General features: G+C 40.3%; 2 protein-coding genes across 5 annotated transcripts in view; one reads left to right on the plus strand and one right to left on the minus strand.

The window, feature by feature from the left end:
* Positions 1-15701, plus strand: part of tnn (tenascin N) — a 63484-nt gene extending 47783 nt beyond the window's left edge. For all 4 annotated transcript variants that reach the window (XM_074651244.1, XM_074651247.1, XM_074651246.1 and 1 more), the window contains 11 exons: positions 859-1122; positions 3153-3416; positions 3995-4258; positions 6033-6296; positions 8692-8822; positions 9409-9547; positions 9701-9852; positions 10859-10955; positions 11056-11220; positions 11798-11961; positions 14244-15701. In XM_074651244.1, coding sequence (XP_074507345.1) covers positions 859-1122; positions 3153-3416; positions 3995-4258; positions 6033-6296; positions 8692-8822; positions 9409-9547; positions 9701-9852; positions 10859-10955; positions 11056-11220; positions 11798-11961; positions 14244-14393 — 2054 coding nt within the window. In that variant the 3' untranslated portion in view covers positions 14394-15701. The remainder of the gene's footprint in view (positions 1-858; positions 1123-3152; positions 3417-3994; positions 4259-6032; positions 6297-8691; positions 8823-9408; positions 9548-9700; positions 9853-10858; positions 10956-11055; positions 11221-11797; positions 11962-14243) is intronic.
* A 6971-nt stretch (positions 15702-22672) lies between these two features.
* The window catches only part of kiaa0040 (KIAA0040 ortholog), a 10652-nt gene continuing 7634 nt past the window's right edge, over positions 22673-25690 (minus strand). The window contains exon 3 of the mRNA XM_074651249.1: positions 22673-25690. This exon is cut by the window's right edge and continues 555 nt beyond it. The gene's annotated coding sequence lies outside the window, so the exon portion shown is untranslated.

A 25690-nucleotide genomic window follows, 5' to 3' on the forward strand; every position in this document is an offset into this window, starting at 1 on the left:
GTAGTGGATGACACGCTTAAGTGCTGATGGATTCTGTGTTTTTAGTTGAGCTAGACCGGGGAATATTCGGTTAAAACAGATCGGCGATGCTTTTTTTCTCTCTCATTGTTCTCCGTCAAGTTTGGTGAAATTGATGTTATGTTGCCCCGGGGCGAGTTATGTGACTCTGTTTAAAAGATAGTCTTTTAAATGCTACAATGCTTGTCAGCAACCAGTAACTTCAGAGGGAATTTGGCCTTGTGTGCTCTGATTAATTTGGCACGCAATTAACACACCAGTCATACTTTTGTTTTAATGAATACTCCACTCCTGGCATTTGCTCGTAGTGCTCTTCACCACTGTTTTTGGAAGAAGGAAATAATGGGAGTAACAGGCGAACCAGCTTTAACAGTGACATATTTTCTTTTTTTTAGTGCTGTGTGGTGGATCTAATTTATGCCAATGTGAAGAGTGGTTTGTGTGTATTATCGAAAATATGTGGAAAAGCAGGCCTAACTGATGAATATTTAAATACACTTTAAAGTGTTAATTTGAGAAGGGAATTTGGTGGCGCGGTAGGTGGTAGAAGGAGTGTTTAATTGAGTGCTATAAAATTGTGTTTCTTGCTTAACTGAGTTTTTACAGCCAATGTGGATGGAGCAGTGAAGAACTACAACTCTTTTTTTTTAGTTTTATGTTTTCACCAGCGTTGGTTTGTTTGTTGGTTTGTCCGTTTGAAGGATTACTCCAAAAGTCCGTGATGGATTTGAATGAATGTACATGAAACCTGTCTTGGCGGAGGTCTGCGCTCTCCGAGTGCACTTCTAGTTTATTTATCTGCTTGTCTCTTATTCCTTTTTTAAATCTCTTCTTCTTCAGACATTGATGCTCCTACCAACCTGGTCACCACTGAAGTAACAGAGGACACTGCAACAGTTTCATGGGATCGCGTCGAGGCAGAAATAGAGGGCTACATGTTGAGCTACACCTCTGCTGAGGGCTCCAGCACCGAGATCCCCTTAGGACGTGACCTCACCTCGTACAGGCTGGTTGGCTTGAAGCCTGGAGTTCTCCACACTGTCTACATCTGGGCCTACAAGGGAAACAAAGTCAGCAGGAAGAGTTCGACAGAAGCTGAAACAGGTAAACTTTGAAATACAGGAGGGATCGATGCATTTGTTCTTTTGTGTGTCCACAATTACAGAGCTTCAAAAATGACCTTTATATAAATGCTGTACGAAAAGGGTCTGGTGTTTGACATAAAATCAACAAATAATCTCACAAAGGTTAGACATAAGAAGATAAGAAACATTGTAGTTTGAACACAGTTGTAGATGTAAAAACAAACGTTTTGACCTGTGATTCTCAGATATCTCAAGTGTTCCCAGGCAGCGTTTATTTTCTTTCTTTCTTCTTTACAGCCTGTTAGCAAAGGGAAAGATATTTGAAGTGCCTCTTTTTCTTAAGCTTCTTTGTGTAGGATGCTCTTACCTCAAACGGCACTTATATACAATGCACCAATCATTTCCCTTTGATTTTCTCTGTGTTGGTTTTTTGCACAATTTCCTCATCTTATTTTGTTAAAAAGCATCACAGTAGACATGTTACACTTAGCATACAAACCCCTCTTTGCCTGTCTTCAAGAGGGAAACTTGAACCCTCACTGAAAAAGACACCTCATTTAAGTGCGGTGTAGTTTAGCCTGGAGCTGAATGTCTTTAAGAAGTTTGAGAAGAGCCAATTTTGCTTCGTTAACAAAGCCAGCGATTTAGTTTCTCTCTGTGTTCTCCTGTCTCGTCATCTTTGCTGTTGTGAAGTTTAGCAGCTGCTGCTGTCTGCTTGCCTTTATGTCTCTGAAGAAAAAAGCAGAAGAAGAACGCTTTTGAGTGCTGACTGGCGTATATCCAAATTGCTTTAGAAACAAAAAACTTTCAGGACATTTATATATCAGCAGTAAAAGAAGATAGTTCTCACATTTCTATTGATGTGACTGATAAATACCATCAGTATAAACATTTGATATGCAAATGTAAATCCACACAGCACAATCTACACTCACTGTAATTAGTAATTTATAATATAATATATACAGTATATCATAATATATATATAATAATCAGTTGAATTTATAATTTTTATAATTGCACTTCTGCAGGTATGTGTATGTCTGTGTACTGTAATGGCTTTCATTGCACTCCATCAGATGCTTTAAAAAATGGTTTACTACTTTGACTTGCTGTGTTTGCTGAATATATCTGATGTCTTTTTCCCATTTACTTTCTGTTTTTATACACATTTGATTTTCTTTTTCAATCAGGTTGAGTTTTCAGTTTTGTCCTGTTCCCTTTTTATGAGGGAAGCAGACATGTTCGCTCCAATAAGCTCACTCATACATCAACCAGCGGGAGTGCTCTTGGAAGCACATATCTGAAGTGGTTTGAAACTCACTTTGCTAGCTGGTGACGTTAGCAATTGTGATCTCAATTCATTATGACATGAGCAATAAGGGGAAAAAGTAACTATTATTAGTATTATTTGTCATGATAAGGGACAGATGTGTGGAATTATTTGCTGTATACGTTTTGAAAGTTTTCATTTTCGCTGTTTAAGTAGACACTTCTTTACCTGTTTTTGGAGAATGCAAACATTCAGAGTGATGTAGAGCAGCAAAGACAAGATACAGGTTCATCTAGAAGCCAACGCAGTGATGTTGTATCACACAACATCAGTGGTTTCGATTTTTCTTAACAATGTTCTGTCACCGTCTTTTGTTTGCAATAGTAGTTTGCATGTTCTGTTAATTAACATAGCTCATAGTGTACTCATAGTAGCCCTGCTTACATAACAATGTGATATGACGTCAAACTTGGATTCAAAACTGCAAGAGAAAAATAAACTCTATGTCTCATTGCTTAATAATGAAATTATTTCAACATTGGTTCTAAAACCTTTTCATCTTCTTGATGAGAAAAGAGCTATTTTTGATTAAAGGACCAAAAACAAATCCTCCACACACTTTGATCCAAGTTTGACGTTTCTACCTTCTTACACAGTGACCCAAGGTTATGTGTAAGAGGGAACCACATTACTGATTTGGATCAGCTGTGTGTAGTTGTTATGTTTGTACTGGATGTAGTGATGTCCTTTAGTACTAACCATAACTCCCCACGCAGAGCTGGACGCTCCTATTAACGTCTTGGCCCGAGATGAAACAGAGTCCAGCTTCAGGGTCTCCTGGGATCACACCCAGGCAGAAATTGATGGCTACGTCCTAACCTACAGCTCCTCTGAGGGCTCAAGTGAGGAAATCCCTGTCGGGTCTGACAGTACTTCATACACGCTGACTGGCCTGAGGCCTGGTGTCCTCTACACTGTCCACATCTGGGCCATCAAGGGGAGCAAAGCCAGCAGGAAGATCTCAACACAAGCTGAGACAGGTCTCAAATCTACCACTTTCTGTTCAAATCCAAAGCATTAAATTGTCTGACCAGCTAATGCCAAAATTTGAGGTTAAATGCTCATCTACATGCACTAGCATGTTAAAACAATTTCAAAGAAAATACGTTTTAAAACCTTTTTAATTTCCTAAATGGTGACCTGACCAAAACCTGGTTGTTAGATGTAGCTTTCAACCATGGTGTTATTACTCCATTACAAAAACCACAACTCTTTATGTAGAACTAGATGCTCCTACTAAGCTCTTGGCCAAAGGTGAAACAGAGTCCAGCTTCAGTGTGTCATGAGACCAGGTCTTGGAATAACTCGATGGACTGATCTGTAGTCTGTAGTTTGTAGGGCTGTCCCGAATACCATTTATTGGGCTTCGAAGCTTCGATGAGAAATATTCGAAGGTATTCGAATTACATACTTTTATTAAAAAAAAAAAAAAAAACATCCAAATACTTATTTGGAGGTTGATTACCATGGTAACTGTCGAAGCTTCAAAGCATTCGGGTCAGCCCGAGTATTTTGCATCCTTAATGTATTAATATCCTCCACTAACATCTTCCTCTAGAACTGGATGCTCCCGCTAACCTCTCAACCCGAGATGTGACAGAGTCCACCTTCAGCGTGTCATGGGATCCAGCCCAGGCAGAAATAGATGGCTACCTCCTAACCTACAGCTCCTCTGAGGGCTCTAGTGGGGAGATCCCACTGGGGCCTGACAGCACCTCTTATATGCTGACTCGTTTGAGGCCTGGTGTCCTCTACACTGTCTACATCTGGGCCATCAAAGGAAACAAAGCCAGCAGGAAGATCTCGACACAAGATCAGACAGGTCTCAAATCTACTATTGTCTATTCAACCCACCAATTAGCCATGCCTTGATTGAAATACCCGCCTCACATATTCTTTTGTGGGGCCATGTTTATGTTTTATACATCATATCTTCTACAGTTATTCTGAAAACACAACTCTCTTGTAAACCCCAAAAGAAAAATGTGTTTCTCACATGGTAGACTAATCAGCTTGTTTATTTAAAGAAGGCTTCCAATGTATTCATCCATCTATTTGCCAACTTCTTATGCGGGTCACGGCGAGCAAAGCAGTCCAGACATCCTTTTTCCCCAATAACTTACCCCAGCACTTCCTGAGCGCTCCCATGCACAGCTCAGAGGTGTAATCCCTCGAGCATGTACTGCGACTACCCTGCAGTCTCCCCTCAGCCACTCATGCATGGAGCATAAGGAGGCGCTCATGGCCATGCATTCCAAGTGTCCAAAACACCTCTACCTGCTCCTCTGGAAGAGACTCGTCACTCTGTCATGCAGACTGAGGTCAGCCAACATGTTGAGGAACCTCATCTCAGCCTCTTGTATCCAACAAGATTACATGTACTTTACTACCCAACGTTTGTGACCACAGATGAAGGACGGCTTGAAGATTGACTCTTTGGCTCAGCTGTCACTTCACTAGCATGGCCGATATAATGTCTGCATTTCTGCACCCAATTCCTCTCTTTGTTTTTCGTTGTCCTACGTCCTAACGCGTATGCAAAATCCCAATTTACCTGGATCCTTGGAGCAGCTGCCTAATTATCTGTATAGAAAGTCTTGTTCTATACTGTACCTTTTACCAGAAGAGGACAACTGAATGCCTTGAAGGACTCCTTCCTCAGTTTGACAGCCTCCTTCACTCCTGCTGTCCACCACCAGGTTTCTTGGGGTGTCTCTATGACGAGCACTCTTCACCTTCTAACCTCAGCTCCTTGCAGCTGCTTCTTTGAGTAGAGTCCATTCTGTATAGAACCAATGCATGGACGAAAGAAAATTGGAGGCTTGGATTATTCTGGGCAGAGATACCAGGCATTTCCAGCATACCCAGAGGGCTAAATGTTCAGACCAATCTTAGTTTTCCTCCCTGAATAGGATAGATAAAATTTAGCATCAGATTAGGCTCTTTATCTCTCAGAGTGATGCACATTCAAGGAGTCACAATGTGCCCGGTCCGTACCGTTTGCCTAACAGGTATTGCCACCAACTTCCAGCATTTCTGGCTGAGCTGCGAGGATCATCCGGCCACAGGGGCTCTCAAGTCCTTATTCCAGACAAAGTTTTCTTGGCTCTAACCATGACTCCATATGCAGAACTGGGCGCTCCCACCAATCTCTTGGCCCATCGTCAGCGTGTCTTGAGACAAAGTGCAGTCAAAAATCAACGGACGTAAGTTCAGCTACAGTTCTGATGAGAGCTCAAGCACAGAGACACCCCTTGGATCCCATGCTGTCTCTTACAGGCTTACTGCCTGAGTCTATCTACATTTTGAGTATGTGAGGGGGGTCAAATTTTGTGGGAAGATTTAAACATATCACATCTCATATATATATAAAGAAAGAGGGTATCTTATTTTTATGATGCAATATATGAAGGTAAACATTCTTCTCCTTGTAATAACCATCATATTACTAATGTTTTTAGAAAATGCATGCCAGATGATCTCATTTGTTCGCCTTTGGGCGAGAAATGAAACGATACATCTTGTAGTTTGCATCAGTAGTTCTTGTAGTTTGCATCTGTAGTATAATAACCACCTCCACTAACATCTTCCTCTAGAACTGGATGCTCCTGCTAACCTCTTAGCCCGAGATGAAACTGAGTCCAGCTTCAGCGTGTCATGGGATCCAGTCCAGGCAGAAATTGATGGCTACATCTTAACCTACAGCTCCTCTGAGGGTACTAGTGGGGAGATCCCAGTCGCGTCTGACAGCACCTCTTACAGGCTGACTGGCCTCAGGCCTGGTGTCCTCTACACTGTCAACATCTGGGCCATCAAGGGGAGCAAAGCCACCAGGAAGATCTCAACACAAGCTGAGACAGGTTAATACAACTACGAATAGGCAGGATTTTCTTTCTCTGGTGAAATGGTAATTCAACATCTTGAACAAGGTAATTTTTTGACAATTTTGGCAGTCTAGATTTTTAGTTTCAAAGATATTGATTCACACAGGCAAAGCAGCATTTCACATATGGAAACATTTACCAATGGATGTTATCCCAAGATAGTTTTCTCCAATGAAGCGAGGCCTTAATCTGATGTTTATATGAGTGTGAGAATTGCCTGTCTTGTCTGTTAATGATAAAATCAACCATTCATTTTAAATCCAGATAAGGTGAAACACTCTTGCAAAACTGGATGATATACATGAACGCTTATATATGCAACATACCAACAAAAAAAAAGGTAATGCGAACATATCCTGGATTCCAGGTATCTTTGCATAAACAAACAGGTTATTGATCTTACTGTTAAAAACAAACGCCTGAGTCTGACAATGCTGATAAGAATTTCCTGTCAGTCAGGGTCTGCTACTTGTGCACCTGGTTTGGGGAAATATTGGCCCCATAGAAGCGGTACAGAACAGGTCAATATCTTTGTGCAGATGAAAGGAAGTTGTAGCCTTTCCAATGAAAAGGACAAAAACTACAGTAATTTCATACCTTGATAATAAATCTCATGATTTTAATTTATGCTGAAAACAGCATCTAATTGGGTTGTGGATTCCTGCAATTGTGGGTGTATTTTACTTCTTTAATGTTGCTTGATGTGACAATACTGCATACACTGGTATTCACAGGGGTCAAGGGTTAAGTATCGGAGGTCAGGGAATACATGTGGGTTGATCGTCAGGACAGAGAGTTACAAGTGGTGCTTGCATCACGTACGAGACCTATTTGACTTTTTGATAAACCTGCAGTAACTTGTGCCTTTGTAACATCCAAAACTGCTGATAGTCTCAAAAACAGTAATTCAGTCAAACTATAATGATCTTCCACATCTTGCAACCCAAGTGAACTTGGAAATTACTTTATTTATTCACTTTATTTATATAGTTATTTATGCATAACCAAAACAGCCATCCATCAATTCTAGTGCCGTATGACGTTTGATTTATTAAACTGTAAATGTCTTACAAAGTCAAAATGAGTTTACTCTAGACTTCAAAACTGCCAGGGAGCACCAAAAGTCTCTGCTCTGAACTGTTTCCCACAGGCCAGGCCAGGTCACTGGGCATGTCTGGTAACTTAGTGAGGGGTAAAAATAGCAGCTGCAGCACATGGCGGACGGGTTACAACAGGGGTATCTTTGTGTGTGCCAGACGATGTGTGAAATCACCTGGGAGCTCTAAGTGAAAGCTGGATCTTTTTTCAATTAGGCAGCAAATGGCCGAGATTTGGATTATAAACTTGTCTCGTCGTAACTCATTAGAAAGAAACCGTCGGTGGCTACAGACCAACGTGGTGCTGCTGAGTTCAGATAGGAAAGCCACTGTGTCAAAAGATATCATCTGGGACACATAAAAGCACGTGTGTTATTACATTTGTGATTTTATTGGACCTAGTAACAAGCACCATTAATATGTCCGTTAAAACTGTCTCAAACCAACATCAGTGTGTTTCACAGACCTTTTCAGCAGCATTGCTTTAAACTACTGATAGCACCAATGGCACCGCTAGATTTGTCACGCTTCATACTATTTTCTCCCATTACAATTTAATTACCAGAAAAGCGGTTTAATTTTTTTCAATTATAGTAAAAACATTGGATGAATCCTGAATATAAACAGAAGGCAATATTTTTACCAGAAGAGAACTGAAAGTATGAGACTTTGGCTGATTTTGTGCGTCATGGTGATATGCGCTTCCTCTAATTTCTTGAGCCATGGGAGTTTAAGGCTCCTACCGTTACAGCAGGCATCTTTGTGTCAGGCAAATTATTTCAGCGTGTGTTTCAGGTCAAACCTCCAAAGCAAGGCAGATGAATAACTGCCAGTTTATCTGCAGAGGCAAATTGAAACTGTGCAGGCGGCCGGTATTCATCTCTGGTGTTGTGCTTCAGATGCAGAGAGGCTGAAAAGCTACAGTGTCAGATACATTAATGTTGTCATTGAGGTAGAGAAAGGGAATAAAGTGGGATGAATGCTGCACCGGAAAGCTATGTGTCTGTGTTTGAGAAACACTTACGAGAGTTTGAGAAAGGTTTGTACTCTAAAAACTGAAGCATTTTTTATTAAAATTATTTAACAAAAATGTTAAAACATCTGCTTAATTAAAGAGACTATTTTCACTCACCCAGTTTTAGTGAACAAACTCAAGTAAAAGCAGCACTAAAAATCCACTGACAACCCAATCCAGACCTGAGTTGTAAAGATGTATTAATAAACGTACAGTATACACCATGTTCCTGTGCTGTAATCCACTCTCCAATCCACAGACATTGATGCCCCTCAGGACCTGAAGGCGACCGATGTGAAGCTGGAGTCGGCTCTTTTGACTTGGGTTCCTCCTCTCGCTGACATTGACGGGTACATCCTCACCTACAGAGATGAGGACGGCAACATGGAGGTACCTAGACACCACAGTAAACATGTTCCACAACTGAAGTATTAAATTCTTTGTCTCACAATATGTAAATACAGAGATAAGCTATTCTGCACCAGGGTATATTTGCATATATAGTTTTTATACAACTGTTATATTAAATTACAAAGAGCACACCTTTGTATGGAAAACTGAGTTTGACTGTGTAGGAGGATGCAAAAACCTTTTATTCTGCATTGGGTAAAAACAGCTGCAGTTCATTTGAGCATACTGTAGCCAAATGGTTATATTGATCTATACAATGCTGGATTCTAAGTCATGCCTTTGTCTTTACGCGTACAAATACCACTTTGAAAACAGTTTATTCACTGTTAGAAATATGCTGAGGCAACAGTAAAGGTGTGTGTTCAATTTAAGCTCTGTAGAACGCTGACCTCTTGTGGTCAAAAATAAAATTAATCCACTCAGAGTATTTTAAAGACATGGATGAGGAGATTGAGCTTTTACTTGACACCTTTTTTAAGATTTAAAAAAAAATTAAGTGAGATGTCATCACTCATACAGTGAGTGTTTAGTAAGATTAACTGCAGTTGTTGTTTATTGTATTCAGATGGTTGAAAAGCAGTTTGGGGCCAGAGAGAGCAGTTTTGCTGTGTCCAGTTTGGAGACGGGGAAGAGATATATTGTCACCATCATCGCCTACAGGGGGAACAAGAGGAGCAAGGTGGTAGACACCATCTTCAGAACAGGTACTGCTGTTTTCTGTGTATGATACTCTTTCTTTTTTATCATATTATTACGTTGGTTTGTCTGACATTTATTAAGTCATGTTATTCTGCACTGTAACATCACATCACGAGTATTAAATAAACATTAATAATGCTGTCCCACCTCTCCCCTAGTTGGCCTCCTGTACCCCTTCCCCATGGACTGCGTTCAGATCATGAGGAATGGTATTACGAAGAGTGGCATCTACACCGTCTATATTAACAACGACCGCTCCAAACCAATTGAGGCTTACTGCGACATGGAGACTGATGGAGGCGGCTGGCTGGTACGAATCACTGATAAACTTCTCAGACCAAAATATGGAAAGACTATCTTTTGAATGAAGTTTCATGATATTAATACTACGATTTATTCTTCTATTATTATTCGGTAAATGGTAAATGGACTTGCATTTATATAGTGCTTTTCTAGTCTTCCGACCACTCAAAGCGCTTTATACTACATGTCAGCTAGCACCCATTCACACACCCATTCACACACCCATTCACACACCCATTCACACACAAGGTGCCAACCTGCCCATCAGGATTTAATCTAAATACTCATTCACACACCGATGGCACAGCCTTTGGGAGCAATTTGGGGTTAAGTAGCTTGCCCAAGGACATTTTGACATGTGACTGGAGTAGCTGGAGATCGAATAGCCAACCTTCCAATTGGTGGACAACCTGCTCTACCTCTGAGCCACAGCCGCCCCACATATTTACAGTAATGTTTATTATGTGCGCTTAATTTATACCAGTAAATATGCTGTTGCGTTGCCTTATGGGTAATGTAGGATCCAGTGTTTTTGGAGCTGAGGACTAAAAGTCAAGATATCTGGACCTCTGATTCTTCAATTTGTATTATTCTTTTTCAAGGTACAGTGTGTAGGATTTAGTGGCATCTAGTGGTGTGGTTGCAGATTGCAACCAACTAAATACCCCTCCGCTCACTCCTCCCTTTCTAAGACTGCATTGCGAAAGCCTCTCATAAAGCCAATGTTTTATTTGAGCAGCATGGCGGACTTCCACTCCCTACTGTATGTAGATATGAAGGGCTCATTCTAAGATAACGAAAACACAACGATTTTAATTTTCAGGTGATTATACACTAATGAAAACATAGTTATGAATATTATATTCCATTTCTTCTAATAGATCTCCTGAAATCTTGAACACTGTTCCTTTAAATCTTAGTCCAGAGATAGCAACCAACACCCCAAAGCAGATAGTAGATAGACACATTTGTGTAACAGCTGTCAGTGAACAACCTGCCCTCGCTGCTTTCAGGTACTCCAGCGACGTACCACTGGCAAGCTGGACTTTATGAAACGCTGGAGACAGTACATAGCCGGTTTTGGCAACATGACAGACGAGTTCTGGATTGGTGAGCACTGGTTCCCCGCGGACGTTGAAACATGCACATATGAACGGTAATGGAGTATTTCTTCTTGCTTTCACATTCTCTTGTCTGGCTGTTCCCTCAGGTCTGGATAAGATATATGAGCTGACCAACACTCCTACTCAATATGAGCTGAGGTTTGACCTGGGCCTGGGTGCCGAGAGAGCCTATGCTGTATACGACAACTTCAAGATTGCGCCGGTCAAGCAGAAATTTAAACTCACTATTGGCAAATACAGCGGGACAGCAGGTGAGCCTTTCGTTCCTTTTTCCAAACTACCAGCAGCAATACAATAGAGAGCATGTGTAGCTTTCAAAACTTATATTCTCTCTGACACTTTACTCGAATAGAAAGAGCTAGAGAGAAGAAGAGAGGGCAGGGATGGCAATGAGACAGACAGTGGTGGGAATACAGGAGTTTCAAGCAGTCGGCACCCTACCCATCATTCTGTGGGGTGCTGAGGAAGATAATACACACCAACAGTATGTGGGATATTTGTTAGAGAAACGTATATTCATTTAGTTATAGACGGAAGCTATAAGGAGAAGAAGAAGGCAGGTTTTTAGTGTGCTTTGAAGCCAAACAGATACAGACACACAGCGAGTGGGACGCTGTGTCTACACATAGTAGAGTGTGCTGATACAACATATACCGTATCTCTCTATTTTTGGCCTTTTATTAAATTTCTTCCATCAGGGAACACACGGAAGAAAAAGAAGAAGTGAGCAGCAAAATCTTAGAATATATTCTTGATAGAGGAGGTTTGAACTGGATACCAGCTGTTCTTTAGAGTTTTCTACTAATTATTATTGTTGATGATCCCCAGGTGACGCCATGACCTACCACCAAGGCCGACCCTGGACCACTGTTGATAATGATAATGACATCGCCCTGGGTAACTGTGCCCTGACCCACCGTGGTGCCTGGTGGTACAAAAACTGTCACCTGGCCAACCCCAACGGGAAATGGGGAGACAACCGACACAGTTTGGTGAGTGAGCAGTGAGGCAGTCCTGCATTGGATCATGTATAATGGTCATAAGGTGCTATCCTGCCATTAGTGTGGATATGCTAATGTGGGTTTAAAAAGAGCTGCAGCTAATAGAGTGGTCCATCCAGTACTCACAGGTACTTGCATCAACAATGCACAAAATTAGTTATAAGTGTATTAAATCATACTTTTCACAATAATACTATACAAACATAACAGGTTGATGGTTTAACATCAAGGACAAAGTATTGAAGTTGACTCTTCTGGTGTAGTGTACCTTCGCACCAATAGGTGGTCAAGATTTCTTTATTGATACCTACTCAAAGGGTTAGTTTGTTGTGCAGACGGGAGATTCAGCATCCAGAGTTAAAACAAGACACTCACAGCTCAAAGACATCATACTTTTAACCCTGCCAACGACGCCTCTCAGGGTCACAATTCACATTTTTGTCCTTTTTGTTATCTTAACCTGTTTCTGGCACTGTACAGAATAAGCCCTACTGTTTCCAGCCAGACGACAATAGAGCTGCACCAAATGTTGTTTCCCATTGGAGAAGAGCTGCTCGCGACGAAACGCGATTTGAGCTGCGCTCGCCTCACATTACAGCGTGCAGCGCCCAAAGTTGGGCTTTTCTCGACACAGCGAAAAGCCGTTGTGGTGTGACGCAAGACATTGGAAATAATGGGATTCAGAGCGCAGTGGTGCCGTTGTCCCATTGCGTCTGAAAGGGCCTTCAGCGAGTGAGAGACAGAGAGAGAAATGGAGAGTAATAAGAGGAAGAGACTCAAGGAGGGGCAAAAAATGAATGAATAAATGACAACTGATAAACATTAGTTTATGCCCGAGATTCAAACAACTTCACGCCGGAGGGGTTATTCAGTTTTCTTTTCGGAGAATTCAAAGTAAAATTGAAAGTAGGCCTATTTAACATAAAAATTCGTATTTTGTTATTTTCATTCTGTACAATTTTCTCCGCTTTGGTTTAGAAATCCTCCCTATTTTCGAGGTCTCAAGGTTGGCAAGCATGCTCAAAGAACATCAAAACAAATACATCAAAATAAGCATCATCATATTATCGAAATATTATCAATTTTTAGAACTCCCAAGAAAGTCATGACAAAGTGCTTCTACACCCGCTTACTCCAGGGCTTAAAGTGGCACTGGCAATGTTATGTAATGACAGACTTGTACTAAACCAAGTTAGCAGTTAACAGTCTTCTTCTTGAGATAATGCTGTAGCCTGTCAAACATCACGCCTTCACGCCAGTGACTTATTTTATTCTCCAACTTGGAGTAAAGTTTGAATCTGCTTCATTAAGTCAAGTTGTACTGGAGACTTCTTGTCCGTGAATAATAAGTGGATCCCAAAACTGTTTTATTCTCTGTGTTTGCCCCTTCAGCTCAAAATGTCAATGTGGCAAATAAAATTTTCAGTAAGTAGTGTTCTTGATTAATTCAGCAGTCATCGGAGGATATGAGGAAGAGTTCTGCTGTTATTTTTATATTCATTTTTCATCGTGCATACCTCTAAATGCTTAAGGAAATACAGTTAGTAGTTGTACAGCTACCACTCACAAGCTGCTCATCCTGTATCGATTTGCTAGTGCTAAAGTGATGCACAACAAATTCAACTAACCATCATGATTAAAAAAAAAAACATTGTTTTTAGGGGTTCTTTCAAAACATACTTACAAAAAGACAAACAAAAAAAAAAGAGTTGAGTGCTGACTGGGAGGCTGTTCCCTGGTCAGCAATCAAAGACAACTTCACCCCAGACCACTTTTAGTTGTTTTGTTTGGATTGTCGAGATGAAGCAGAAATGGCATAAATCCATCAGCGGTGATAAGAAAACACATTTCTCACACCAGCTATAAACCATAAGTGTTTTTACCAGGCTGATAGGGTAACAACAACAGTTATTATGTCTAAGGGAGTCTGATACTGAAGAAAATGCCAGGGGATTACTCTGCTCTTGTCAAGATTTCATCCATAATATTGCCGCTGCAGATGTCTCCCGCAATGTTTGTCGGCGAAATGCAATAACAGTCAAAACAAGTTTGTACTCGCATGAAATGAAGCCAGAGGCTGGCGTTTATTAGTGTTTGTCATTCCGCCTGTCATTGCTGCCTGCCTCTTCTGTGACTCTGTCTGTCACCCTTTTCATGTCTCCCTCATTTCCCCTCTCCTCTCTCTTTCATCACTCCAACGTCTCCTCCTAACCACACTTTGCGTTCCCCTCTTCGATATCTCTCTCTCGCTCAATCTGCTGTCCTGTTGTCAGGGAGTGAACTGGGAACCGTGGAAGGGCCACCTGGTGTCCCTCGACTTCACCGAGATGAAGATCCGCCCTTTGGGAGCGTTGTCCAGCAGGAAGAGGCGATCGTCGATGGCCAGAGAGAAGAGCAGAACCACAAACCTCCAAAAGAAATAACAGAGCACCTCCCACTAAAACCACAGTACAACTAAAACAGACCTGCCATCACACTAGATTTGGGTGTTTCTATACATATGTACATACATATGTCCCCACTACATGCCTCTATGTGTCTCAACTCTTGGACAATATATGCACTTCTTTGGGAAAAGAGAGAAATGCCGATATGCAATAGTAACTTATTATCCGTTTGTATACAATGAGATTCATCAGAAACTCCTGGGTTTAGTGTGATTGTGGGAAAGCGGCAAATAGAAAAATGCCTTGGAGTTGTTTTGAAGTGAACATTAACAAGTTTAGTCTTATCAGTTATAATGTAATTGTTATTTTTTTTTAAAACTCCTGTTTCACTGATTCTGGTAGTAACCTCTATTATAAATCAGTAAACAGTAGATTTAAGTTAAATTGGGAAAATCCAATTTCTCTCCAATAATTACTGCATTCATTTTAACTTTCTTTTCAAGCCTCAGGGCAGCAGCCCAGGTTATTTGTATTATATTTGTTTATGTTATGTCCTATTAAGAGTTTGAGTAGCAACTTTTCTTGTGTATAGTATTGTCATAACAACATAAATGTTTAAAAAAGTGTTTTGTTTTGAGTTCAGGTGTGAACGATTAGCGAGTTATTGCCCTGAGTTTATTGACTATGAAGTTGGCTGACTGTGTCACATTCAGCTGTCGCTGTGCCACAAACACTGTCACATCACATTAGTGTGTGCAGGACGAGCCAGAGAGTTACAATGGATGGCTGTCTTGAATGACCATATTGCTCCTGCTTTACATTCATAAGATACCGACAGCGCATATCAATCAGCGTGATGTGCCTACATCAAGCGTCAATAAGGATGAAGTGTGTTTGCCCCATCCGCAGGGACTAAATGAACAAACTCTTGTTTTCAATCTGGAAAGCTGACAAAGGTTATTAATACTGCTTTGACTTTGACTTTATTACATTATTACATTTTTACACTTTTATTACAAACTGTTGGTTTATGAGACATGGATGGAGCACATCAATCTACATCTCTGCTGATCTGCCAGAACTCATCTAAAGTCCCCGCTAGTCATTGTGCATTCACTTTAACGTCCTTTTAAACCTTCATGGCCCATAAGCTTTTATTCCAACCAATCCTCAATCAGGATTTTCAAGGTCAGAAATGAGGATCCTCACTTTAGGAATTTAAGAACGTGTTTATGGGTCTATTTTGTTTTACTAATTGTATTGTCAGACTAACATTATAGTTGCTCATTTCATATTCCTGCCACAGTTTCACCCAATAAGTAAATAAAGGTTTTGTTACATGAAGACATTGTCATTTTCTAAAGCCTTAAGGGGTTACGAGTTGAACAGAATGACAAGCGAGTATCTTTTTGCAGAGGTGGAAGTTGAATGTTTACCATGGGAATATCAGGAGGGGGTTTATATATTTAAACTACTACTGTAGTGCTTTATTACCGTATCACTGTATTGATCCATCTTGAGATAAAACAAGATTTATGTTAGCAGCTCTGTGAGGCTGCACTGAGCTAAATGCCAAAATCCTTTTGTTATGATAGCCCTCGTAAAGAATACAATCCCATTTTTCCTTCCTTATGCAATTTCAATGTAACTATAGACTGCTGGAGCTCTTATATTTGCTTCAGTTGTACTTGAACTGAATGATTTTGTTCTTCATCACTTACATTAAAACTGCTTTAAGAAGGATCTTCACAGCTAGTAAGCACAGGAGGAACAATTACAGCGACCAGTAACCCTTCAGATTTACAGATAATTAAGTCCATATTTTAATACATTCATGGCTCACAATGACATTTACAACATGCTGATGTTTTGCAGGTAACGTTCATTATCATAGTTTAGCGTGTTGGCATCAGCTGAGGCCCATGGATGTCATTAGTTTGCGAGTATGATGACCTGATGATGGCACTAGATAAAAAGATAAGGGAGTTATTTAAGTTATTGTGGGAGAAATCTGCACCAGATTCCATGATTATCCAGTCAACAGTTGTTGAGACATTTCACTCTGTGAAAGAAAAAGCCAACCTGCTGGTGGTGCTATAGAGGAAGAGTTGGGGGATCACCAAATTCATTGGTGATCCTCTGGGGACCATGAGCGTTGACAACCAATCATAGTTGTTCAACTATTTTGACAGATTAAAAAATATGATAGAGTAGGGGAGTATACAGATTTGAGTTTGGAGTATATAAATCTATACCCCCAACGCTCTGAAGAAGGCTCCGTGCCGAAACACATGAGCGTATGTGTATTGTGATGTGAGCCAGTTAAACAAGTGAAATGCTAGGTCTTGCACTACACCGTGAATCCCATTGTGCAAAGTGCAGCCTCCTTTACCAAAAACATATTTCAACAGATTGTCAGAAGCTTTAGTTCAATGATCTACATCTCAAACGTCTCCTCACAAAGCTAAGTTGCATTACTAATTTCAAAGAAAAATCACCTAATTAGCTTTTTGCCTGAGTTTTCAGCAACATCCAAGTGTTCATCAGCAGCAGATGAAGTTTGCTCTGTTTGAATTCACATTATTAAAATTGCAGTAGGGAAAAATATTTTTGGCATAATTGGGCAAAAATCCCTAATAACCTTTCAGCATATTGCAATTTAAGTGTTCTGAGAGAAAACTAGACTTCTGCACCTCCTCATGGCTCTGTTTTCAGACTTTAAAAAATCTAGAGAGAGAGAGAGAGCGTTCCTATTGGCTGTTCATTCAACGGAGGCAGCTGTAAATCACTCGTAAACTCCAATTAAATGTTCAAACTAGGCAGCGCTGATCAAATATGAATCAATATTCTGTTACTGTAATGCCTATTTCTGACTCAAATGTTTTCAGAAACATCATGTAGTGTACTGTTTAGCTGTAAAATGAGAAAGTTTGCTCCGGTCGTTGGGCGGTGCTTGGTATTTCCTCAACTGATCTCAACATGGCGGCCGGGTCACAAACTTTCTCATTAACATGAGAAACATGTTCACAGTAACAGAATATTGATTCATATTTGATCAGCGCTGCCTAGTTTGACCGTTTGATCGAAGTGATTGTCAGCTGCTCAGAGACAGCAGACTCCAGCTCGGCTCTGACTGCTTGTTTTCCTCAAGTCTGTGAAATCTTGCAGATGCCATTAGGAGCACCGGAGGACACAGAGACACATGATTTTTTTCAGATTACACTACTGTCAGGCACCTTTTTTTTATAAAAATAACTTTTTTTAATCATGTTTGCTCCAATTCTACCCACTGCAGCTTTAATCTCTTATGAAACTCGGACGACACACAATAGACCTGCTCAGTGAGTCCTCACGCTCTATGATAGTTTCTCTATGCAGAGCTGCGGTGTTCCCACAGTGCAACACTTTCATCATACTGAATTGAGTAACTGAACTTGCAGGCAGGGACTGATGACTGTTTGCCGTCTGGTCTCTCAGACAGTTCCCCAATTCTACATCCTGTAATCTGTAGACGGCACCATTCTCACACAGCTGCTAAAAGTTTAATATAAACAGCACATTACACAATTTAAACACAAAGAAGATCTAATCAAACAAACACTGCACCACTTTGGGAATGCCATTCCTTCCTCAAAGGCCAAATGAAGAAGTAAAAAGAAAATATTTCTTGAGTGTTTATTCATCTAAATCAAATGAGAGTGTGAGAAGGCTTCTGCCTGAAATTTGGCAGCAAATATTTCTAGCATAGCATTTCATTTCAACTTTGAAATGAAATGTCTCACAAAAGCTCATTGATGCGAAAGGCCTTTTCAGCCACAGTGATTGCAAATTACTTTAAGGAGATTGGTTCCTGCCATTGCTCAGCAAGGCAAGTGGTTTGCTTAGTGCCAGCATAAACAGAGAGAGAGAAAGAACCTCTCTCTCTCTTTCTGTCTGTCTCGTCTGTGTGGTTACATACAGTACAGCACAAGCTCGCAGACGTACACATTTGTCTGCCTGTGTTGCTTTGGTCGACGCTTACACCGTGGGTTCAAGTGTGATGTGTTTTTTCCATGAGAGAACTTGGTAATGTAACAAGGGAGTGTTTGTATTAAGGGGTGGAGTGTGAGCCATTCATGGAAAGAGAGAAGCACAGACCAGACAGAGAGGAGAGGAAGAGAAGAAAAGAGACTTTAGAATGAACTTCTGTTTGTCAAAATGTCTCTCAGCAAATGGGAGCAAAAAAAATACCACTGACTCACCCTCTGACCACTGACTCACCAAGATCATGGTGCAAGTCTTGCGTTATATGGTACATTATAGACACGGTGTGAGTTCTCAACCAGGTCCATGGGCTCCTAGTGGCCCTGTAGATTTTTTAAATAAATAACCTTTTTTTTTTCTTGATTGATTTTCTTTTTCAAACATATGCCAACATAATTGTGAAATCTGTTCACACTGCATTCTGGCTGCATCGTCTCTGTCACATCTCTTGTTGCTGCTGTTCCAATGTACAATGGAAGCATTATACAAGTAACTTAGCCAGCGGAAGTAATGAAGTACATTAACTCTCGTTAACAAATTCATTTCTTTGGGGGATTGGAGATTTAGGGGGATCTATTGGCAGAAATGAAATATAATATTAGTATGTTTTCTTTAGTATACAATCACCTAAAAATAAGAATCATGTTTTCGTTACCTTAGAAAGAGCTGTTTATTTCTACATACGGAGAGGGTCCTCTTCATGGAGCCGACTACAGTAGCCCAGAATGGACAAACCAAACATTGGCTCTAGAGAGGGCCATTCACGTTTTCTCGTCGGCCACAGCAGTTCTCCTACATGCTTGGTCAGCCCGTTCTCACTCCCAGGGCGTCACAGCCATCTGCATTTGATTGCGTCGCACAAGGCACCCTTTAACCCTGGTAAACGCACCAGGTGTTCCATTAACTGCAATGTAAACCCTCCGTGGCAACAGTAAACAATCCAAGAAAATATGCCGGGAGTGTAGTGACGAAGTTTTAAGAGCAAAAGGCGCACAGCAGGTGGGCTTTCATCCGGGAGACCGCTATTCAGCCATGTTCACAACGTTCAGTGTGATTTTCACTTTACAAATGTAGTAGTTTTAAGCCCAACCATGTAGTTCTTTCCTAAACCTAACTAAGTGGTTTTGTTGCCTAGTTCAAGGGTAGCTATAGTGGTTTTGATGCCGAAAATAAAGTTACGCCGAGGGGCGTGACAAAGCAGCGGTATGTCTGTGACAAGATGGGATGAGAACATGTTAGCTTCACACATGGGAGAATTTTCAGTTGGTTGCAATCTGCAACCTCACCTCTAGATGACGCCAGATCCTACACACTGCACCTTTAGCATACTAAAAAGAAAAGTCACATGAAAAGGCATGATAAACTGTGAACAGAAGAAAGGAGCCAAATCAGCAGCTGCAGCATAGAAGAAGCTGCTGGTGTGTCCGTGTCCGCAGGAGGGCAGAGCTCCAGAGAGGTGACACGCTGCACAACAGTGCAATTAAATTAAGGATGGTGTCATTATGGGTTAAGGTTAGCAATATTGCACCTTGGCATGGTTCAAAAATGTTGCATCTACCTTAATTAATCACTGGTTTAATGCACTACAGGTGAGCACGCTAAGTGACACAGGTCAAACACACCCACAGGTGCATCATGCACCAAAATGTTAACATCACAGTGGATACTCCAGCATCTTCTGGGTTAACTGAGGAACTTTTATTTTTTCAGTGAGGTGTGAGGCCTTCCTGCTGTTTTTGTCACTTTATCCCTGATGTGACTGCAGAGCCTTATTCAGCGCAGTGGGACAGAGAGGCCAAGTGGACTGGTTATGTTCTGCTCTGAGAAAGAACGAGTTGAGAAGCTGAACCTGGAGCAGACTTTGGAGGACTTTGTGGTGCTCAAGACTGGTGACAGGTGAGTACAACAACAAACCCATTGACTGCGTTGCTTAGGAACATAGCGCTGTGTGTGTGTGTGTGCTACTTTGCAGATTTAATTCTTGCTGCTAACTATTGCTTGTTGCACCCGCCGTGGTGTCCTTCGATTTTTTATTTATTGTCAGTCATTTTTGTTTAATTCTCTGAGTCCTCTTTTCTGGTTAATTCTTCAGTCGTGAGTCTATACAGATGAAGGTGGTTGTATATTCATGACTGTTAATCAGTTGTATGCACAGGCTGCAAAGTGCCATCTATAGAAATTGAATTAACTGTTGGTTTTTTACTTCAGGGCTCAGTGGTGTGATGCTGTCACACCACTGAGTATATACATTGACATTTAATGCAATTTATTTTGTAGCCTAAAGGTGTTCTTCTTTAATTTAACAGTAGACAGGCCTTTACTTGAGTATAATATTATTTCTATCCCTGCAAGTAGCACATCTTCAAGCAGCCTATGTAGTACATAAGCAGACATATTTTAGGTGTCAGATGTACCTCTTAACAAATTGTGCTCTTACAGCAAATGTCAAGAGCCACAGCTGGCTGGCCATGCTTGGTTTGTATTCTAGTCAACTGGCTGGGTGATTTGAATGTGGCTACTTACATGTACTTGTCATGCTCAGTCACAAATGTGCCAATGGGGATACTAGTCGATGTCAGCTGCACGGCGAGGGGGTGAGTACTCGACAATGGTCGAGAACCACTCAACTGAAAGTGTTAAAAATGCTGTCACCACAATGATTGTTGTTTACAATTTACCACACCTTGGCTAAGCACATCAGTGATAAAAAAAAAAAAGGATTTGTCAGGGAGTTGGATACACCTCCTGATCGAATGCGAGATGCGACAGTAAAAAGATGAAAAGTCGTGAAAGATAATTTTCACACCTTCAGGCCTTAAAGAATGTAATAAACAAACGTGTTGTTTACACTGAGATTTAAGTTATGCTAATACTTTGAAAAATATCTCACGCAGGTTAAGAATGTGGATCCGTGAGGCGCAACAAATCTCCCAAAGTACATGTCTGAGCTTTAGCATTGTGAAAGATGAATTGCTCCTCAAGCCAAACTGATTACTTGCATCAAAGATTGCTCCGTTACGGCCATCAAAGCGATGATGAAAATTACATGTTCATGAGGATCACTAGAGGCAGAAGTGCTTATTAACCCTTGTGTGGTGTTCATGTTTTTGTTTCTCAGCCAATGTCCGCCGGTCTGTTGGACCCACACCATTATTGGGTTTTTAAATCAATACAGCCATAACAATCTATGTAAAAATACTTAACAGATGTTTACTTTATCCCAATTACAAGCAATATAGACAGCATATGGCAGCTGGGATATAGTGCGAGAAAATATAGACTAGTTCCCGCAAGACAGAGGGTAAAATGTGCGGGAATGTGGGAGCAGACAGGTGTCGGTGCTTGAAATGTAACAACCTCATGCGGGAACAGCAGGAACAGAAAGACAAAACTCACACACATAGAAACAAACACACAAACACACACGCGCACACACACACACACACACACACACACACACACACACACACACACACACACACACACACACACACAAACACACACACACACACACTTACAGCAGGCCCAGGTCAGAGGATGACAGAGTGTAGGTACTGTAAACAGCACCTACAATTTCCACACATTTATCTCACTCGGGAGTCCAGAGGACACGAACATCACATATGTAATATAATTGTGTAGGGGGGTGTACAGTGTGCAGTCATTGAAAAATGTGTTCTTTTATATGTTCTTCATAGAAAATGAGCCAAGGCCAATGAGTCTGAGGTTGAAAAAATAATGAATCACATCATTTTTCTTTTAGTAAACATTGAAAATGGGTCCCACAGACCCCGAACACCACACAAGGGTTAACTGCATTGCCTGTGAAGCTTTCAGTTTTGTTTATTTACACAGTTTATACCATAAGAAACCTTCATCCACTGCTTTTATCTACTTATTTTCCATAACTCACTGCAGGAAAAGTGGATGTAGTGTAATAGGAACATTTTGAGGCAGATGTCTTGCTGTATGCGAATGCACCACAAACAAATGTTTTTTTCTCATATTTCATAGTCAGTCACAGTTCCTGTGGTCTCAAAAAGCACAGTGTGTTAACAGTCTGCAAAAATGACCAGGAGCTTTATTCCCGTATGCTCAAAATAAACGCATTGGCTGTATTAATCTTCCTTTTTTGTGAGCTTAGTGTCTGAGTCTTAACAGCCACGTTGAATGAAGAGGCCTGTTCAATACAGTATATGACATGTTCACACACAAAGATAATGACTTTATGTCCAAACTCAAAGGCTCTGTTAACTTCATTTTACATCAGAAACAGAAAGATGAGATTCCACAAAGCTACAAAAATACTTTATTTTTCTTCCTGTCATCTTCCGTATTGTGCAGTCCTTTATCATTGTATCTCTATATGTCAGGATAAATTATGCATGCAGAGCTACCAACAAAGCCCAGCCAGGCACATAATAAAAAAGAAAGAATTACCATGGCATTTTTTTTCAACTGTGGAACAACAGAAAACACGTCTTAAATATACAATGTCATGCTTAATTGGATGGGATCAAAAAAAAAAAAGTGGTGATATATAAAACTATCGAGGACGGCAGATTTGCTGTTCAAACAGATGACAAATCCTTTCAGTCCGTTCCCTCTGATCACAGCAAACTGACAAAGGGGGAAAGCAAAACATATACAAAACATATATATTTTATATCCCCTACTTCTTGTTTCCTGCCACTGATTTACATATTTTCTATAATATGATCTGTTCAAAGTGAGAGAAGTCAAAACACAGCAGGGCGCTACATCATAAATAGCGTATTAGCGTATCAGAGAACTACGGCAAAGAGTATAGTAGCAAAGAGATGAAACTCCAGTGTTTTTTTTACAACAGCCGCTGCCACCATTTTGCGCTTATTATATTTATATTATTTTATTGTTCAACACAGACTATTTTGGTAGACTATCACCCTAGAATAGAAATCATTTTGTTTTACTTTTGTACGGCACTTCCGGTAGTCGCTTTCAGTCCAAAATGGCGGTAGCCTAGCTTTGTTGCTGAGCGCTGGCATTGCAGTGGAGCAACCAATTGACTTTCACTTCTTGGCAATATACGTTCTTTGATTACGGTGGCCTTCAGATAACGTAAAAACACTAAAGGCTCTCTCTAGAGTCAGTGTTTGGTTTGTCCGTTCTGGGCTACTGTAGAAACATGGCTGAGCAACATGGTGGCCTCTGTGACGAGGACCTGCTCCCTGCGTAAATATGAAGGGCTCATTCTAAAATAACAAAAACAACAATTCTTCGTTTCAGGTGATTATACACTAATGAAAACATAGTTATGAATATTATATTCTATTTCTGCTAATAGATCCCCTGAAATGTTACACACTGTTCCTTTAAGTTTTTCTACGGATTAAACAAACAACATATAACATGTTAATTATTAATTATTATTTTTGCTTTGGACAGAGCCAGGCTAGCTGTTTCCCCCTGTTTCCAGTCTTTGTGCTAAGCTAAGCTAACAGCTACATATTTACCATACAGATATGAGAGTGGTATTAAGCTTCTCATCTGACACTTAGCAAGAAAGCATATATAGAGTATATCCCAATCTTACCTTTCTTTTATCTGCTTCCTATTTTTATCATTATCTTAAAGAAAGCCACAGTCTGTAACAATGACTAGAAACTCTGTAAACGGACGCATACAAACCACAGTGTCACGTTCAGACAACCCCTGAACGTGTTGATGAGTCATTTCCTGGCCAGTGTGGTCGATAGCACCTATTAGTGATCATGCATTGCTACAGAGGGTTTTATTTTGCAGGGCAAGCTTTCAAATTAAGCTCAACGAGTACTGTTTCTCTCTCTGAACATGAAGCAGAAGAGACAAACCCCAATTTCCACATGGGAACGAATCCGTCTGAGCAGTAATGAAATGAGTTGGGGCCTGTTTTCCCAGCAGCATTTGAGCAAGAAGATCAACTGAGTGTCTGTGTAAGCTAATGCCCGAACATGATGATACTGCTGAGATGCTGCTGCTTAATTGGGCTTCGAGATACATACACTTAAAAAAAAAATAAAAAAAATTGAGCCTTCAGGCGCAATCCACTTGAAGCCCAAATCATTTGATTATTTCAGAGGGTTTCTCTTCTCTCAATAGTTTGAATATAAGTTCAGAACTTTCTTTGAATACTCTTAAAACATGTTTTTTGGACCACATAACTTAATAGTCTGATTTAGAGATTAAGTTCATTGTTTATTTCTCAAATGACTGTTATTAAATGCAGCTGAATGTAAAAACATGATTGATGTAAACAAACCTGGGCCTGTATTAGTCAAACTACGCTTAAAAATGCTCCAGAGATAATTTAAGATTGAAAAAAAAAATCAAAGACAAGGATCTGTTGCACTGCTCATTCTTTGTTTAAAAAAAGTCTTTACATTTTACTCAGTGATATGTTTTTCTACAAAAAAAACAGAATTTAAATTTTCATCCTTAATATCTCTATTAACAATTAACATGTGAAATTAACAACTCAACAGCAATCTTATGTTATGGGATGAAATAATAGGATATGTACATCAGACAATTTAGGACCACACCTACATGCACACGATGAAGATAGAGATCTCTTAAAGGGACTATATGTAACTTTTAGAAAGTCCTTGTTATTAATGACACCGGTGGCCGTTAAGTGAACTGCAGTTAGCATCCTGTTGCTCGTGCTCGCACTCTGTAGGAGCAAGTGATCATCGGCCAAAACAGTGACGTGACATCTCATTACAATCATATATCACCGTTGATGTCCAATCTCCATGATACTTGCCATTTGCAAATTACTTCATCGGCTAACGTTACGAAGCAAAACCGTCCTGAGTCCTTTACATAGAAATCAGTCCACAGGCTCTTATAGGCAAAATCAGGGAAGTTCTCAGTTTTTAAGTTACTTTACAATCTGTTCAAACAATTTCAATACAAAGCAATTAATACATGTAAATTGTTACATATAGTACCTTTAAATTTAAGAGGATTTGTAAGCATTTTTTAGCTTTTACTCTTAAAGGAACAGTGTGTAACATTTAGGGGGATCTATTGGCTGATATGGAATATAATAATACAACCTCAAAATAAGAATCGTTGTGATTTTGTTACCTTAGAATGAGCCGTTTATATCTACATATGGAGCGGGTCCTCTTCACGGAGGCGGCTGCCATGTTTCTACAGTAGCCCAGAACAGACAAACCAAACACTGGCTCTAGAGAGGGTTATTCATGTTTTCACGTTGGCCACCATAGTCGTCCTACATGCTCGGCAAACTGAAAAAGGCGAATGTTTAAATTGGTTGCAAT

This window comes from Sebastes fasciatus, chromosome 11 (assembly GCF_043250625.1).
Source record: "Sebastes fasciatus isolate fSebFas1 chromosome 11, fSebFas1.pri, whole genome shotgun sequence".
NCBI lineage: Eukaryota > Metazoa > Chordata > Actinopteri > Perciformes > Sebastidae > Sebastes > Sebastes fasciatus.